At 43.5% G+C, this 19,167-nt stretch overlaps 1 protein-coding gene across 2 annotated transcripts in view; it reads right to left on the reverse strand.

Annotated features, from left to right (window-relative positions):
• TMTC1 (transmembrane O-mannosyltransferase targeting cadherins 1) overlaps window positions 1-19,167 on the reverse strand; it is a 155,872-nt gene that overhangs the window by 42,640 nt on the left and 94,065 nt on the right. For both annotated transcript variants that reach the window (XM_082770617.1, XM_082770616.1), the window contains one exon: window positions 6,017-6,181. In XM_082770617.1, coding sequence (XP_082626743.1) covers window positions 6,017-6,181 — 165 coding nt within the window. The remainder of the gene's footprint in view (window positions 1-6,016; window positions 6,182-19,167) is intronic.

Raw genomic sequence — 19,167 nt, forward strand, 5'->3', positions numbered from 1 at the left:
TGCTCTCTTCTGCACCACACCACTCACGCTCTCTGACCTATTTATTCTCCTTGCATGGGCGAGAAGGGGGGTGTTTGGTTTTGCAAATACACACAGCACTGACTGAGGCTAACCGCTTGGCATCCCTGAACTGTCAGCAGCAGTAGCAAACACGGCGCTGGACGTGGAGTGGATTTTTTTGGAGAGTTTAGGCAAACACTTCTGCTAATTGATTGTCAACCAGCTGAGAACACTGTTTGCTCATTGACGGAGGAAACAATAATGTCCATAAAGAAAGCCAAGAGGGAAAGGGTGGAGTATAAATAACAAAGCAGAATACAATGGCTTTCCATTTCTGCTTTCCGCAAGCCTCCAGCCTCTCACAATTTCAATCTATTTTTCCAGCTCGGTTTTCCAAATGCTCCTATTTCCCTCCTCCCCAGCCCAGCACAAACGTGCCCTTCTGAAAACCCATGGCACCACTCTCCAGCCAGCCAGGAAGAAGTCCACTGAGATCCAACGTCACTTCTCAGGAGGACTTCCTTCCCTCCTGACTTCTACGACAGCAGTAAATGATATAAATGGAAAATAAACAGTGGGCAAACTGCTTTACGTAACACTTCCTCCCCATGGAAAGGAGAAAGCCTGTTAGTCCTAATGCAGAGAAACTACATACCATTGGCATTTCTAACCCCAAACGCTGTCCTCACCCAAATCCCACTTGAGCTGGAGAAAGTCTCCTGTGATCCTCTCTATTGTTTTCCTCAGTGCCTGTCCTGCTCTTCAAAGTGGCTCTGTGCAGGGCAGCGAGTTCATTGATTTGCCAATTTCCATATGAAAAGTGCTCCCTCCGCAATGAAATTTGGCCTCTCCTGCATCAGCAGGAGCCTTGGGAGACCGATGGGATCTCCTCTGCTTCAGGAGTCATTATCACCAATACAAAGTCTCTCCAGCAAGCTGTTCTCTGGATGACACAGACACCTGCCTTCCCTGGCCTCCTACCCTTGCATTGATTTTCACAGATGCCAGCGTTGGACTCTTCAAACAGCTCCACAGAAGATGCACAAAATGTGATGGGAGTTGCCCTTCTCAGCTGAGCTGGCTTTCAGAATTAAGGAAAGCACACAGCAGTAAATGTCGCCTTTGGAGTTATTTGTATGTTTGTTGTTGGTTTTTTCCTGTTTCTTTTTGGTTTTGGCTGTTTGTTTTTATGTTTGTTTGTTGTTTTTTGTTTGTTTGTTTGTTTGTTTTTTTTTGGTCACATTACTGAAGGCAGCAGACCTGTCTTGGGGAGGGAGAACTGCTGACTAAGAGCCACTTTTCTACAGCTCCTTTGCTGGCTACAACTGCACTTCCAGACACTGTCACAAATGCGGGCTGTGCACGCAAATGCTTTCCAGGAGCAATAGGAAACGTGGCAGCTTCACAAGCCCTGAAAAGGTCGGTACAGCGGATGCAGAGGTTAGCCTGCAGCCCTCACCTCCCTTGCCCTGACTTGAGGCATTCATGCTGACTGCAGTTGGAGCCTGACCTCCTGGCTGGTGCTTTCACTCCACAGGGCAATTCCCTAAATATTTAACAAACAAGTTCTCCTTGCCCACCTGCCAATACAGTCGGACAAACTGCTCGGGGCTTCTCAATATCTGCTCGAATAATTTGCCTCAAATGGCTATATCTATAAATTTGGCCGCTTTTTATACTTGTGGCTCAATTGCTTCTCATTTAGTCCTTGCACACGTGCTTGTGCATAGATGTGTAGATGTATCATTTCCTCACCCTCTCCCATACCTGAGGGAGCCAAGACCCCAAGGGATTTCTGCATTTAGCAAACTTGGACCCCACACTGGAGACGGAGAGTTGTGGCAACCCACTGGCAGAGAGGTGATGGTGCTGACACTGGCAGCATCATGTCAAAGCACGGTAAGCCTTGAGAATGAGACAAGAAGGGGTTCAAAACACAAAACTGGTAACATGTTGAATGTATCTACATCTCCCAGGGACAAAAAAAAAAAAGTGTAGAAAAAGCAGGTGTAACAGAACCGAGGAAACTGAGACAGATCGACACTGAACAAACACATTTAAGTAAATGGAGGAATTGAAAGTAGAAGTGAAGAGGAAAAGCTAGGAGGGAAAAATCAGTAATTAATGAAAGCAGTAAGTGAAAGAAGAAGAATGGAAAACTGAAAATGTGAATAAGGATCCTCTCAGCACATACTTCTTAAACACACACACACAGAAACGACCAAGCAGGTTGATTTATGTCTCCTTTCCCCCATCTATAGATTTGCTGTTTCCTTATTATTTTCTCTCATACTGCTTTATTGTTCCTTATATCCTCTTCCTTCTCTGTTATTTCTAATTTATTGCTGTTGCACATACCTCCATCCACTTCTCCCTCCTTTCCTCCTCTCCACCTCATCCTACACACAGCCTCCTCCTGCCCCAAAGACAAGATCTCCCACTCTTGGGATGAAATTATCTTCTTGCTATGCTGTTCTTCTTTTGTATTTCCTTCCCATCCTACCATATTATAGCCTCTCAATAGATGTATAACACATATCAGGCCAGCATGGTTAAATAACATAATAAAGAAGGCTACAAGAAATGAGGGAAAAAAAAAAAAAGAACTAGAAGTAAGACTAGAATAAATTTAAGAAAAAAAAATGCTAAAAACATCAAAACTAATAATAAGATACATCAGATAAAGGAAACCTGCCAAAAATCCCCTGAGGCCAATATACAATGGAGGTCTAAAAGTAATGCTTGAAGACAAAAAGGCCACAGCAGAAAAGCTCACCACAGGAGAGGTGAACTTCCTCACAGGGGCAAGTCCAAAGCACTGTCTCAAACTAAAGCAGCACTAAAAGAATCTTTCGAACAAATCAACCCCAAGAACACTTACAAATCCATAGGGCCTGCCAGTATTCATCCAAAGGAAATCAAATGTGAAGCTGCAATTAGCGGCAGTATGCAACCTATCATTTAAATGAGCCTCAGCACTGGAGAAGTGGGGGATGATGAACGTGATGTTATCTGCTTCCAGCCAAAGGATATGGGGAGCGACAGACCACCAAGTCTGATTTCCACTCCAGTTAATTTGGGATAAATTGTAATACAACTAGACCTAGCACACTTCTGGAGAGCACTAATCCATCAGGGAAGAATTAACCTTGCATTTTGCAGAAAGAAGTTAGAGGGATGGATCTGTTGTTCTCTGATGGGCTCAAAAGGGACATGGTACTAAAGCCATTGAAAGCTTTTGTGAAAATCTAAATATAGCCTAGTCGGTTGCAAACACATATCCCAGAGCTGCACACCTAAATGTTCAAAAAGGCTTTTGATAAAATCCCTCACCAAAGACTTCAATTTCTTAAAGGCATCATGGAATAAGAGGAAAGGTCCTCTTGTGAATGAATCAATGCCTACTTGAAAGACAGCAAGTAAAGAGTGAACAGTTTTCATAATTGGAGAAGACTACAACCAGGGTTTCCAGGAGACGTGCACTGCCACTTGAGCTGCTTCACATGTTCACAAAGGATCTGGAAAAGGGAGCAAACAGGGAGGCAACACATTTGCCGATGACAACGACATGAATCATGCTGCAGGAACTAAAGGGAACTACAAAATCTTGCAGAAGGATCTCACAGCACTGAAGGCTGGAAAAAAAAATGGCAGATGCAATGCACTTCTGGTACAGGCACAAGTTCAGACTGATGTCTGTAGATGAGATGTTTCCACTCACAACAGGTATCTTGGAGTTCACGTGGGCAGTGCTGTGAAAATATCAGCCAGTGCTTAGGAGTGGTCAGAAAAGGAAAGTGGAAGATTAGGAATTAATAGGAAAGGAGTAGAGAGCAACAACCAGAAAACAGCCCTATGCTACTGTGCTGCAGATGTCTCCTGAAAGGTGTACGTGGTTCTGGTCTCCTTCTCAAAAGGACATGTTACAGTTTGAAAGCACCCAGCAAAGAGTGACAAGGTGGATCAGAAGTCACTGATTTGGAAGCAGAGCAGCTTCCACATACAGAGAATTCAAAACCAGCAGACTCCAGCACAAAAGAGAGGCAGCCCTGGTGAGGGAATAGGGGAGAGGCTGGGCTGTAAAGGCACGAAAGGCACAGGAAAAATGCCAAGCTGCTGGGTTACTCCCTGCTCACTCGGAACACCAGGACTAGGTGATGCCAAACAAGGTGATCAGAATGTTCACAGCACAGAGAAGTCTTCTTGCACTCACTGTGTAATTTAAGGATGGAGCCCAGTGCACAGGATGCTATGGAAGCCAAAACTATAAATAGATTTGAAAAAGCAGTCAAAGACATTAATGGAAGAAAAGTCTATCGGTGGCTGTTACATGTAAAAAAAGCATCTGACTCCTGACTCAGGAAGTCTATAACTGGAGATTACTGCAAGCTGGGAAAGGACTGAAGGAAGCATCGCTGCTGCTGCTCCTGTTCTCACACTGCTTTTCTAGGCATCTGCAGCTGGCTGCTCTCAGAGGCAGGACACAGCACCGGGTGACCCAGCAGGAGCACACCTACATTCTTGTCTTCTCCTCAAAAGTCCAGGGCAGATCTCCCTGCTAGAACCGTCCCCAAAAGAGCTGAGCTGAAGAGCAAGCTGGCTCAACCCTAGCCAACAAATCCCCAGCTCAGGGCAAGGTGCAAGCTCTGGCTTAGTACTGCACTGAGGCAGCGGCACAGTCTCTGAATTTGATCTGTCTTGCAGAAGTCCACCCTGCTTTGAATGGAGGCAGGATGGACACAAGCCTATTTGCATCCAATCAGGCAGATGAAACCTTTGCTTTCTCTTCTGTGACAGACCCCCGGACACACCGTACCATCCCCAGAGTGCTCCCCAGTGCGAGATGCCTCCTCTCCTCCTCCAGCTTGACTTCATCTCTTAAACCCAGGTGACCACAACTGCGTGCTACGTGACACCAGACGATGTCTGAAACACAACGCATGGAATTGCCATCTGCCCACCCCCCTTTCTACAAGAGAGCGATCCAATTTGGAAAGCCGTCTGCCTTTCCTGCGAGTGGCCACCGCTCACGTGGCGGACTGGAACCAAGGCCTAATGGCTTGGACTGGGACCACGTTCAGCACGGAGCTGCGAGAGCCCAGAGCAGTCACCATGGCTTCGAGTGTTTGAACAACAAACAGTGCTTCGGGGAGAGGGGCAATGAATCACACTGGAGTGAAGAAAACCCTGCTCCAGCTTTTATTTTTTGTTTAATTCCCACTAACAGAGCTCCAACCGCTTCAACAATGCGTCCTGAAGACTGAAGAGCACACATAAAAAGTAATTTCATACTCCTCAGCGCCGAGTAAATTAAACTTTGCTCTGGCCAATAAGTTAGAAAATAAAGCTAAGCAACCGGGGTGCAAATCACCTGTGTTTCTACAATTACCTCACAATTAGACAACTGCTGAAAGCAGCTGGAGGCAAATGCAATACATTTCCTAGCAAAACACAAAATGAAACAGTCTGTTTCGATGCAAAAAATATATATAAATGAGGTTGTAAAGAGAGCTGTTTGGCAAAGAGTAATCAAATAAAATGAAATATGGTACATTAAGCTTGGCACTTTGTTGCATTTCATTTTTGTCGTTAAGAACATTGCTAAGGAAAATTCGATATATTCAATAGTGTTACTACGGTGTTTTGTAGGGTTGCAGCAAAATTCTGCTACGTCTTTAAAAAGAAAGCGTTACATTATTGGTAAATCTACAGAACTGAAGTTATTTAAAAACAGAGTGTCTTAAAAGTGCTGTTGCTAGAACCAAAGTTTGTGCGTACACATCTAAAGTGCTGACACCAGTTTCTGCACAGTTGCCAGAAAACAGAAAGTAGATGATGATGTTCTTTTCCTTTTTTTTTTTTCCAATATATAAAAATCAAAATATTAATCACACCAATGCTTTAATAGCAGGACCAGTCCTTGAGCTAAAGCAAACTATTTACTCCATGCAACAAACACGTACAACTTATTTGAAACAATACAAAAACGCAAGTATTTTCACATGGCTGCTCATACCTGAAAAGGGACTCTCTTGAGAGCCAGATTTCATTCTGTTTCACGGTCTTCCAAGAGAATAGCAGCAGCAGTAAAGCGAAGAGGGTCAAAACAGTAATTCTCCACTTATTTAACCATGTAGACAGCTTCTTCAGACCATGGACAAAAAGGATGCAGTACCCCATACTGGAAAAAAGAAAGAAAGAAGAAACTGAAAAGGTACAGTTGTATTCTGGTACTCTGGTTTAGACACAAGACCATTCAGTATTGCATTTATTATATGATTAAAGTTCGGGTTGTGTTTTTGGTTGTTTTTTTTTTTTTTTGACTAATTATGTTTTCCAGGATAACAAACTCAAATTCAGCAGCGTTTTTCCTCAAGTCACTACACAATTTCCCAATTAATCTAAATGACAGCCCCAGATGCCAGAAGTGTAGCAGTGTACATAATACCACGCGGCATAATGGTAGCTTACCCCACTCTGCGGAAGGCAGCTGCTTTTCCGAACAGAGAGCTAGGGAAGCCTAACGTAATAACAGTCATACTGAGTGCTACCAACGCGGTTTGCAAGTGAAAAGCATTACAGCACAATGAATTCTCTGAACAACCCCACTGGTGGTTGCTATTAATGCTGGTCTGCAAATGATGAAACCGAGGAAGGGGAGCGAGGGTTTTGCCCAGAGCTGCGGCAGGAGGGGCTGTCAGGGGCCACCCCAAGAGGTAGGAGCCCACGCTGGGGTCTTGCATGCGGCTCACTGCTCCCTCTCCCCATGCCAGAACTTTATGGGAACTGATCTGGGGTTGTTCATAATTTGTGGTCCCCTACAAGCCGCATGTGGTCCCAGTCTGGTAAAGGACAAGGGAGGACGCTGCTGGGTCACCCCGCTGCCTCTGCGAGAGGTAATGACACCAGCCATGCCCATCGTGTCCGTGTGCTCCAAAAGGCTTGCTGATGGCAAATAATGAGGGCAAGGATTCACCTGACAGCAGCATAACTGCAGTTCAGCTCTTGGCTGATACCGCCAGTGACCATGAGTTCAGGCACTGCTCCCGGGCAGCGAACTACTGCACCTCAACCTCATACTGCAGCTGTGCAATTTTTTCATTTATTAAAATCCTGGAAAATAATGGTATTAACAACAATGAGGGGAGCAGTAGCCAACGATGAAGTTTTTCATTTGATACGTGTGATTACTACAAGATAACCTGAGCAGAAACTGGTTATGTACAGCTATACTGTAGTATAACTTTAGACCCGTAATTATTTATTACTCAACTGAAATAGTTTATTCTTCCAGTGACCCCCCAATGAATTGGAAGTGGAGTGCTTTTGGTTGCTTTACTACGTATACTGCTTAGCATTTTTTACGAACTTCCATTTCTATTGCCTGACAGATTTCATTAGCTTATCTGCAACTATTTAATGCAAAGTACCACATATTGGACTACAGCTTGATATACCCTCACTAGATAAAGATTTAGCTTCAGGCTGAAAAGCTATCCTTGTCCCAGCAGCCCCCTCTGAAGAAAAGAGGGAGCAGAAGGATTTGGAAAAATACTTAGGGATGATGGATTCACTGGGTCAGAAGAGCAGCCTTCCCAGGCTCTGCCACTCCTTGAATCCCAGCTGAATCCCACACCTGGGCCCAGGGAGGCTGGCAGCAGAGCTCGCACCCGCTCTAGCCGGAGCTCTGCACGCTTTTTGTGGACTGTACATAGAGGCCTGAGCAGCTTCCAGGTGGGACTGCTACAAGGGTAGAGAAACTAAGAGCACAGTTCCCCACTCAGAGGTAACATCGCAAGCAAGCAGGTGACATGGCAAAAGTCTATCTGGAAATCAGAAAAGGAAAAATGTCTCGTCTTCAAGGAGCTGTGAACGTGCTTCCTTGCACAGTTTCTCTGCCCCCATGAAGAGCCAGGCACGATGTTCCACACAGCTAAAATGCTAAATGCAGAGGGACGATAATTCTTGCTCTTACTGAGCACACTTTCACACACTGATCAGTTTGTACAGCCTCTGTTGCATGAACTGATCAGCACCAGGCAGTGGTGCCATCCCTGGCAAGGTACAAGTGTCATATAGGACCCTGGGTGAAGTACAGACATCAGGGACAAATCTACAAACCATCCATTCTAGTGCTCAATCAAACTTTTTCATCAGTTTACAGTTTCCCCATTTTTCAGAAGCGGTTATCAATCCTTATTTTCACGTAGCTATGCTTGCATTTTGCTGCAACCCATTTCTTATGGCACTTGCAGTGTTTTTTTCCATGAATTCTTCTGCACACATATGTTTATTGCACCTACATTAATTGCAAGCAGACATTTAGAGCTACAAACTGGGATGCTGGTGCCAAACAACCCAGCCTTTATAGCTGTTGAACCCTACTTTAAAACCTCTGAAAAGCTAATCTCGGTAATAAGCCCTCCCTTTCCAATAAGAAACGCCTCAAAAACCTGCAGACTGTTTTCACTCTGTTATTTAGCCTTTCAGCAATTTAATCCTTCCCTTGGAATTAATTATCTGACATAAACATTATTTAATTGCTTTAGCACAAAGCTGTTTTCAAAGGACATTCCCTACACCTTCACATATTTAAGAACAGGCCTTTTCAAACAGAATGGTGAACGCGTCCAGAAAACAAAATATGCAAACGTCAGTGTCTTGGTATTTATATCAAACCCTGCCCCAGCTGCTGGGAATTTCAGCCTCAGCAGCACAGCCAGAGGAAAGGTGCTGCTTCCAGGGGCTATTTTCTAACATCTGCGACATTTCCACAGTAGTTGCACATTGATGCTGGATCCTACAGGGAAATAAGGCTCCATCTCAGACTGCATTTACCCTCTGAGCTGCACAGAGTGCTGTAGTGCAGGTACACAGCAGTGCCCAGCTCCTAAATGGCACTTTGCAAGGGAGACCCTCTGCAATTTTCCTCATTTTACAAAGCAAGGGCCCGAAACATGTGGCAATGAAGCAGTTTGCTCTGCTGACAGGCAGGAAGGAAGCTGGAAAAGGATGAGAGAGTGTGAAGTAGATAAATACCTTTATTTTCGGAATCTGCTAAGTTTTATTAAAACTTCAGACCATTCTCTGTCTCAGATCATCAAGGAAAGGCTGGGGAGGATGTGGCTGCATTGCCTTGTCAGGCAGGGGCCCTTCAGAGCAGATGTCATCTCCACATGGCTTTTTCTCTGACATGGCCTTTTCAGCCCCATCTTCTGGCTGAGGGTGGATGTCACCTTCCTGACTGCAGGTCTCTTGCAGACCCTGAGGTTACAGAAAGCACTCACCCCTTTCCTGCCAGGGAAGCATTTTCATTTGCGATTTCTATGCCACAAATTGTTTGCAAAACAACACCTGTATGCAACTTGCCCAAATCGATTAACCTTAGTACTTTTTGCACCTCTCTTTACTTTTCTTCCCTGACACCAAAAATTACGGTGAAACTGGGGCAAATCCAGACCACTCCCCCAAATTCACTGTTCTGGGCTGAACAAAACACAAAGGTGTCTACATCAATGTGCTACGCATTCCTCAAAAGAACCATAATTATATTACTACTGTTTCATTTCCCCACTTACTGCTGTTACTCTACAACCCACTTGTTTCACACCAGACTAAACAATCCCGGTACAGCAATTAGCTTCTGCACACAGCCCAGGATCACTCATCCTATGAGTTTTAAGCAAGTTGGTAGCGGTCCAGGCAGAGGTGTGGTGGTAGAAAGAGCACATACAGGTGAGACTGCACTTACCTGATTAAAGTAATTTGCCAAGTGACTCTTTAAGACACTTCCTATGTAGTTAACTCTGCCATAACCCTGCCAACACCTACAAACATATACATTGCTTCAAATACATTAGCTTTTCTCCTCAGAGTGCTAGGGGACTCAACTCCATACCAAAAATTATGCTAGCTCTCTGGGAAATACTACATTCTAGATATCTTCACAGCTATCTGCATATGTAGCAGTAGAATTTGTTTGAGGTGGGGATTTTTTGTTAACTGTAGCATTTCCTAGGGAGCTAAGGGAGCCATTTCTCTTTGAAAAGTTTTTGTCCTGGCATTGTCATCCCCTGTCATACCAGCACCTTTCTAATATAACATGTAGTCAAAACAAAGCAATGGAAAACAAGCAAAATCCCCAACCCGTTACTATTTTTAAGTATATTTTCCACTGGATTATTGTAAAACTGCTTATGCTTTTTCGTTCTTCTTCCATAGAATAGGGAACAACTTGCTACAGCAGCTGTCCCCCACTGTGCAAAGTCTGTGACAGATCAGCCCTGCGGTTAGATTCAAGGCAGGACCCGAGGAACAGGTAACACAGGAAGCTTTAGCACAGGCTCACAATGAGAATACTTATTACAGAAGAACCTGTGGCTTCAGAAATTCAATGATGCTGCAGGAGAGCTCCCACAAGAGGTTCCTGCTTGGCACACAGACCCCCGGGTTTCATAATTCCTCAGGTTTTGGACTCTTACTGTACAGAAGCGGTACCTTGGTAAGGCCCTGAATTACAATGAGGGCAGAGCTGCACTTGGTAGGCAAACTCTGTGCACCACTTACAAGTGTTTCTGGCAGATGGCACACAGGGAGCTGTGCAATGGCAGGTTTTTGTCCATAATTTCTGCAGCTTGTTAATATTGTTCCACCTGCAAAGAAGTGAGAGGAGGCACAAACAGATGGGAATGAGGTGGCACGCAGACCCCATCTCCCACGGTGCGCTACACATAATGCCCAATTAAAACAAGCCAAAACAGCAGATAATTAATATTTGCAAACACTTCTTCAGCAATTAGATCACAAATTCAACCTTTTCTTTGGCCATTATGGCTCCTTTCCCCAGCCGAAGCTGTTACTGCTGATGCTTACGCCGTTATTCCTCTCTCCCGATTTGGACGTGGCACCTCATTTTTCATTAAGAAGTCAAGAGCGGCTTCGCTGCACTTGGCTGTTGGCGACGGTGTCTCACCGGAGACACGCTGTGGTTAGCGCTGCAGCCCAGGCTTGCTGGCGTGCTCTGCTGCAGCAATCTGCCCGCGCTGGAAACCATCTTACCTCCTCCTCTGGGAAGCGTGGGGAGCCCTCCTGCTGCAAAACGCTCCCGAAAGCCGAGGCGTGTTTTAGTCACACATTTGACTGTATTTTCCGAACTGTGAGCTCGCACAGCACAGTTTTGCACTCCAGCGAGGAGCGCGTGGGCAGCACAGGCTGAGCTGCAGGAAGGAGGCACGGTGAGCGATGCGATGCCAGCGCTCAGCTGCCTCCTGGGAGCCAGGGCAGCGGCACTAACCTCCTCTGGCCAACCAAGGCATACCCAGGTGGGAAAAAGACATGGAAAAGATACGTTCCTCTCATTTTTTTAAGGCCTATTTTGAGGATGTCAAGTCTCATGGGGTCGGTGTTTGCTTTTTTTTTTTTAAACTGATTTAATCTCAGTCACGTGCACGCAAGCTTGGAGTAAACCCACTGATCTGAGAGCAGTTACTCCGGAGCTCAGCTCAGATAAGAATCCAGATGCATGCATATATAGCAGAGCAGCTAGGAAAAGGGCTGCCTGAAAGCTGCCTGTCAAAGCATGGAAGAAATACTGCTCCATTCAGGGGCTGTTAATGCAACGAAAGGGATTATCTCAAAACTATACTGAGACCAGAAAATGCACTTGGCTTTGACATTTCACCCCGGAGGCTCTTTCTGGGCTGCAAACCTCCTTCTTGATTTCCAGCACTTATTTCAGATTACTCCCTTTTCCTCCATAAAAACTAACCCTCACGTTCAAACTGCTCAGAAGCAAGTTTAACCCTTGCATGCATCGCTTAATTTAAGCACATACATGTACTTTGCTGTTCCTGCCCCTTCAGGATTGCAGAGCACAGCCCAGAGAAAGATGCTGGCTGCTGTCAGATCCAAACGCTGAAAGCAAACATTTGAATATCTTGGTTTTAAACTCCCCCACAAGCTTTCTAGCCCCAGCCCCAAACGCAAGTTCCCAGGCCCAACATACTTTCCTCGCTCCCAGCCAAAGCTGCTCCAGCCCTGTAGCCTGAGCTGAGGAAACACACTGAGAGGAAGAGCCAAAGTCATTTGAAATGCAGCTCGCAGGCCGGGCTGTTGCTGCAGGGGAAAAAGCTTGAAAGGCAGTTCATCCCTGTTAAACTAAATGACTGTGCTCACACTTCTCTAATGGGGAATAATTGATGGCAAAAAGCACCCTTGGCATGACGTTTGGGCTGTTCCTGCCTCATGCAGTCAGATGTGGCGGGGAGCGCTGGCAAAAACAAGCAGAGAGTTGCTCTTTCTGCCCCAAAACAGTGCTTGCAGCCACAGAGCTCCAGCGTGAGCAGCACTGGTTGGGCAGCAAAGATGGTGCTTAATGAAAAATGTCAAGTTTTCCAAGGCTGGAGCTGTTTAGGGCCAGAATAAAATTTAGACTTAAAAAAAATGTTTTTGTCTGCAAGAACAGTGCATGTTAGCTTGCACCTGGTTCACCCAAAATAGCTGGAAAATCAAAAGGCGGGGGGGGCACTCCTTGCGACCTGCATCACCCGAACTCATATCTCTGTGCCAGGTCAGGCTGAAGGCTGGGGATGCAGCAAGTGAGTCCACTTGTAGGGCTCCAAGTCTGGAGACCCCAAAAGTCTCCAGCTACCAAAGCCCATGTGCTGACCAGGAATGGCCACACTACTGGGGCAAGCGTATTCTAGCATTTTGGAGAAGTTATCTTGGTACTCGTACCAAGCTTACTGCTCAGTCAAAATTTTCTCTTGCAGCTGGTACAAGGCTAGCTTAAATTCAGTGACCTATCTATAGGCTGGCTAATTTGATAGAATACAAACATGAGCCTGGATCAGGTCTGAATCAAACAGCTCTTCACTCACTGACCTGGCAGAGTGTAGGTCCAGTGCTAACAATCCTGGAAAAATGCTGGCACGTAGCAGATGGGCTATGATCTCCCAGCTCTCAGACAAGTACCTCTGCTGCCCTGAAAGAAGCAATTCTGGGCCACATCCATCCAAGTGTCCATTCCTGTCACTCATCCTTTTACCTGTCAAGTCCACCTTGGGTGGTCAGTGTGCATTGGCAAAAAAATTTACATTAACCAAAATGTCCTACTTTCCGTGGGAGAATATTGTGTCAAAACTTTCTCAACCAGTCAGGACTAAGGAGGAAAAACCTCTTTCAACTGATAACAGTAGCTAGTTAATCCCGTTTTAAGTGAAAGAGATAAAATAAGTACTTTGAGGAAAGGGCAAGTTGACCCAGGCCTTGAAGATGTCTAATGGATGATTAACTGAGGAACTGCTAATTAGGAAGAACATTATGTTGACATTCTTGAGGGAAACATCCTGGCTATGCCCTTGAATACATCACCAGTCAACATAATATGAATAGTTGGCTGAAACACAAAGATGAGAAGTATTCTAATGTGACCTAACTGTGAACTATCTTCATCATAATAGTAAAAATCACACCCCTAACCCGGGAGACCCTGGCCCAAGAGGGGATCCTTCCTCCCTGAGGATGTGCAGAATGATCCTGGTATGTCAGCAGGGTGGTGATTAGGTAACCAGTGGAAGCCTAGGGGAGCATACAAACATGTAAATGTATTGATAAGGTATTATATATAAAGAGTGGCTTGGAAAGCCAAAATGGGTGCCAGTTTGGTGGGAAACCACTTGGTACCCACAAAACTATTCTGCTTTGGGAAGCAGAAGGACCTGCAGTATTGCCGTTTTTTTGTAAAGGTACCATTTTTTGTCTTCTGACTTAATAAATTGGAAAGAGTCAGCCAGTTCCTAATGAGAAAATCCTGAGAAGATATACGGAATATTTCAAACGATTGTGCTTAAACACAATCCTGACTGGAAAGATATGCAGGTTTTGTTAAATGCCCTCCTTCTCCAGAAGAGTGACTGCTGGTGGTGGAGAAAGCTAACAAGGAAAATAGGAGGATTAATGCAAGGGAAAGGCCGGAGCTGTAATGCCAGAACAAGAACCTCCCTGGGATCTGAATACAGACGGAGGTAAAATGCTTGTAAAACAGTATCAGCAGGTAATTTTGTATGGAATTAAACACAGAATAAGAAAGCCTAGGAACATTTCTACATTATACCAAGTAACTCAGGGTCCTCCTAATGAGGAAACATCAGTATTTTATGAAAGATGATGTGAAGTAGCTAGGAAACAGGCAGATTTAAATCCTGATACTAAGGCAAAGTAACATTTAATATGCTGTTTATAGTGCAATCAGGCCCTGATATCTTGAAGTAGTTGCAGGGAGTAGATGGAGTTTCATGAATGTCTATTTCTCAATTAACTGAGAAAGCTTATAAGGTATGGAATAATCGAGATTAAGTAGAAAGGGAGAGAAGACAAAAAGAGAAACAAGAAAGAAAAAATGCAAACAAGTGTGCTTGCAACAGCTGTGGTTCAAGCCCAAATGTTGTCATGTGGTACGGAATTTCAAAAAGAAGGAAGAGGCAGGATGGTGGGAAATCGAGGCGGAGGAAGAGGGCGAGGGAGATATATAACATCTCTCCCTCATCCATATGACTCACTGAGATTAAATCAGCATGTATATTGTCAGGAGGGGCATTGGGAGAACTGAACTAATCCAGAGAGCCAAAATGAACAAGTGTTCCTGAAGAGGACTTGTTAATGATTGGCATGGAAGAATCAGATTGAAGGAGACTGGGCACAGAACTATCTGGTACCCCAGCAGAGCCCCCATTTCCAATATAGTTGGGGAATTAAATTGTAAATTTTGAACTGTAACTTTTTTAGTAGATACAGGAGGCACTTATTCAGCAGTAAAGCTGCAAGGGACCACTGAGTAAATTCTCTGTGCCAGTGACTGGGGCCATGGGAAAGTAAGAGGTTAAATCCTTTTTGCAACCAATTACATGTGAAATTGAGAAATGAGTTTTGACTTGCAAATCTTTATACTTGTCAGAATGTCCCTTGCTTCTGTTAGGACAAGACATATTAAATAAACTGCGTGCTGAGATAAATTTTGAGAAAGGAAAAAATCCAAGTACATATTGATGAAAATAATGCCTGGCAGGCACAAGTATATTTGTTACATGGAAACTGAAGAATCACCTACCAACTCCAATCAAGGATACAGTAGTACCATTTGTGTGGGCAACCAGGAAACCTGGGAGAGCAAAGTCAGTGGGACCAGAAAAAGCAGAACTCAAGCCAAGAGCAAAACTAGTAAGGAAAAACAATACAAATAAAACTAGATAAAAAATAATAACAATTAAAAAAAATGGAGCACTGATGGAGGCAGTTACATGGTGCACAGAGAGAGAAAAAAAGGATATGCAGTGGTGACATTAACCGAAGAAAGTAGGAATATTTCCATATAATATCTCTGCACAAAAAGGTGAATTAATAGCACTCACAAGAGCTCTGGAGTTGGCCAAAGAGGAATGAGTGAATACCCAAACAGGTTTAAAGTATGCTTTTGGAGTGACACATGCACTTGGTGCTATGTGGAAGGAGACTGCACTGTTGTCTCACAAGGCATCCTGGTTAAATATGGGAATGAGATTTTGAAACTACTTGAGGGTGTACAGAAGCCCAAAGAAGTATCAGCGATACACTGCAAAGTGCATTGAAGTGGCAGTTCAGACACCGTAAGAGGAAAACGAAAAGCAGACAAGGCAGCTAAGCAAGCAGCTTCAGTTAGCACTATAAATCTTTTATTACCTACCAGAAAGACGTTGATAATGACACTAGAAAATACAAAAAAAAGGAAATTAAACTGGCCGAATTATTAAAGTGTTAAAGATTCAAATGGATGGTGGGTTACTGCTCATGGACAAGTATTGTTATGAGACAATTGATGACACAAGTTCATTGGAAAACACATGGGAGCTGATGCTGTAGTAGAAAATGTCACAAAGTGTGCCATTGGAGCAAAAATGTTCCTAACGTTCCTAAATGTTGAGAGCATAACTCAAAAAAATGAACTCTGACTTAAAAATAATCCTAAAATACAAATAAAACCTCCTCCTGGAGACGTGAAGAAGGGAATTACTCCTGGTGAGTACTGGCAAATTGATTTTTATGAGTTACTGGGTGCAATCAATATAGATACTTATTTGTGTGTGGGGACACTTTTTTTTTTGGTTGGCCTGAGGCTTTCCTGTTAGTAAAGTGCCTACTGATAGAAATAATCCCAAGATTTGGAGTAACTGATGGGACGTCATCAGGTAGGGGGCCTCACTCTGTGGCAATACTCATTAAAGAAATGGCTAGGATATTGAACATAAAATGGGATTTACATAACCCATGGAGGCCACAACGTAGTGGCAAGGCAGAAAGGATGAATTAAACATTGGAAGGACAAACATGAAAATTGTGCCAGGTAACCCAGTTGAAGTGGATGGAGGTTTTACCAATAGTATTACTTGGGGCCCAGGATAACTCCCAGAGCTCAAGAAAATAAAATGTAAGCCCATTTGAAATTCTGCATGGGAAACCTTATACTGTAAATTTAACTGGAAAACCTGATCAGATGCACGACTAGGAATCAAGAACCTACAGATTATCTTTTGTCCCTTTTTTTTTTTTTTTTTTCCCCCCAGTTCTTGGATGCTAAAGGTTTTAAAAGACACCTCTGCTGAAAAAATACACAAGCCTCACAACTCCGAACTATCACTGTGATAAAGTAACAGGTAGCGTGTTTATCTTACTACTGAGTCTGCTGAACAAAATGTCAAAATTTCAGCAGAATTAAGAGGCCTTTTCCTGGATTAAGGTCTGCAAATCATAATAGAAAGACACGGAACCATAAACATGCAGAATATATCTAATTTGGAAACATGTAATCTTATGAGTTAGTATTAGATTTTGGTTTTGGCTCTAAATTAAAATCTGTAGGCCTATATTAAAGATATTTAGACACAACCAGTTAAGTTATCAAAATGATTGATCTCCATGAGCAACGTGGTCCTCTATGCAGAACATGATGTAATTAGAGAAAATCCAGGAACTCTTATTTTCCTTATTAGAGAGAAAATATGAACTAGAAATAAATGATTTAGGTAACCTTTGAATGGCTATTTAACATTTGGACACATTTCCCTTTCCTCCTTTCCAATGTAAGTCATGTGATAAACAAATTCACTTCATTAGAGTGCTCAAGTCCAAGATTTCACTTCCAACAGATTCCTGTCTGAAATATTTCCAGGTAATAAAGAACCTTTTCATGCTTTTGATTACTGTCTGCATTACAGAAAGAAAACAGTTTATAAATGAAAATTCCTATATAATTCCATAGATTTTCCACAGACACTTCAAAATCTTATATTCTTTACTTGGGGTCTATATGCTGCAGTTTTAATTAAAATACTGTAACAGCTTCAAGAATTCTGTAGCAGGGATATAATTTGCCATTTAGTTCCATCTCTAGGCTCCAAAAACCTCACGTAAGAAACTATTTTCTATTAAATGTCATAACACATCTTCTGAAGGGGACTGTATTCCATTGTAAGTAAGAATTCCTCTTTTAATCAACATGACTAAATAGATTATTTCCACAAGATGGCATTAACTTAATTTATTGCTATTTCTCAGAAGCAATACCCTTACATACCTGTATTATCTTCAAAAGGAGAATAAATGTGTTTGAAGGTTTTTCTTTAACCTAATACATTACGATAAAACCAAAAATCTTTCCAGAAGAGCCATTAATGCTTATGTTCAACACAAATCTAGCGTTTTCCTGAATCAATTGTACATGGCCAAAACAAAGCGTGCTTCTCAAAAGCATGTTTTAAATTTAGTTAAAATAAGGCAAGACTGCAGTCTAGACCAAATGCGCCATGAGCTAATCTTTTTCAGCTTTGCAGAATCACTTGGGCTTTCATTCCTACATCTTTATTGCCTTTTGCCAAAATATCTGGCACTAGCATCTCAACACTTCTTGCCTGCATTAACAGAGGATGGCTGCTTTGATTTCCCCTTGAAGTGTTTAATAGCGGTGGGCAAGCCTTCAAAAGCGAGGGGCTTAGCTTTGGATACGCATCTGAAAGGTAGACGCTTACAGGGTTTAGCCTTCCTACAAGCAGTTAATCCCCATAGCCCCCTTCCGAAGGACAGAACGGAGTTGTTATCCCTGGTTAACAGAGGGGGAAGCAGAAGTGGGGTCGCCTGCCTCAGCTGAGGTCCCGTTGTGCTGGCAGAGGGCTCAACACAGCACCAACTCCAGCTGCCATCTATTTCATGGGCTGCTGCTATCTTCCAAAACCCCCAGCAGGCACACTCTACAACCATGGTAAAGAGGGCTGAGGTCTGGCCTGCTGAAGCCACATAACGTGCTCTTCGTGCCCCGCCAGCATCCCCATGTCCACAGTGCATTACAGGGAATATAACCCAGCTCATGCCTCCTGCACTGCGGCAGCTCCAAGGTCCTCACAGGAACAGCAGCAACAGTGAGACATTAAAATCACGGGGTTTTAAGTACATGGAGCAGGTGTGACGTGGACTCCAGATCCCAAAGGAATTGTGGATTCTGCTCTAAAGCATCAAACAGCTTAATTATGTTGGTGAATTGAGATCAGGGAGCAAATAAACTGGCTGTGTGGAGTCAGTGGGGTTTCTGCTGCTGACTTTGTTTTGGGTCAGGACTTGGCTCCAATTGAAAACAGGAGCTTCTTCTGTAAATTAGGTTATCACTTGCTGGGTCTGAACTGAATACGAAAGGAATGCTGAACAGGTAAACAGGAATTTGGCTCTCCAGGCTTGGTGAACTTGCAGCTTCCAATAACTTTATAGAAAGCGGTGGCAATGGAAACTGAAAAGGCATCACCGCCACCATGTTCCATAGCTGGTCTTGAAGAAAATGAAGATGATGTGGAGAGTGTGACATGCTCCAAAAAAGAGAAGCATCATCCTCAAGTAGCTGCCTTGTAAGCAATGAGGACTTCTGCTCAGGGATATTCAGGTCCATGAAAACTGCAAAGCATCCCATTTCCCATCAGGTTCTTTTTTTTTTTTTTTTTCTTTTTCCTAATTACAGAAGATAATAATATACAGAATTACACTAATTGGAACGAATGCATTAGTGCACACAGAATCAAATACATGCTCTACACAAAGGCAAAATTCCATATAGTCCCTGCATTGCTATCAAGGTAGGAAAGGGAAAGGGGATGG

Source organism: Aythya marila, assembly GCF_965140915.1.
Source record: "Aythya marila genome assembly, chromosome: 1".
In the NCBI taxonomy this organism is placed as follows: Eukaryota; Metazoa; Chordata; class Aves; order Anseriformes; family Anatidae; genus Aythya; species Aythya marila.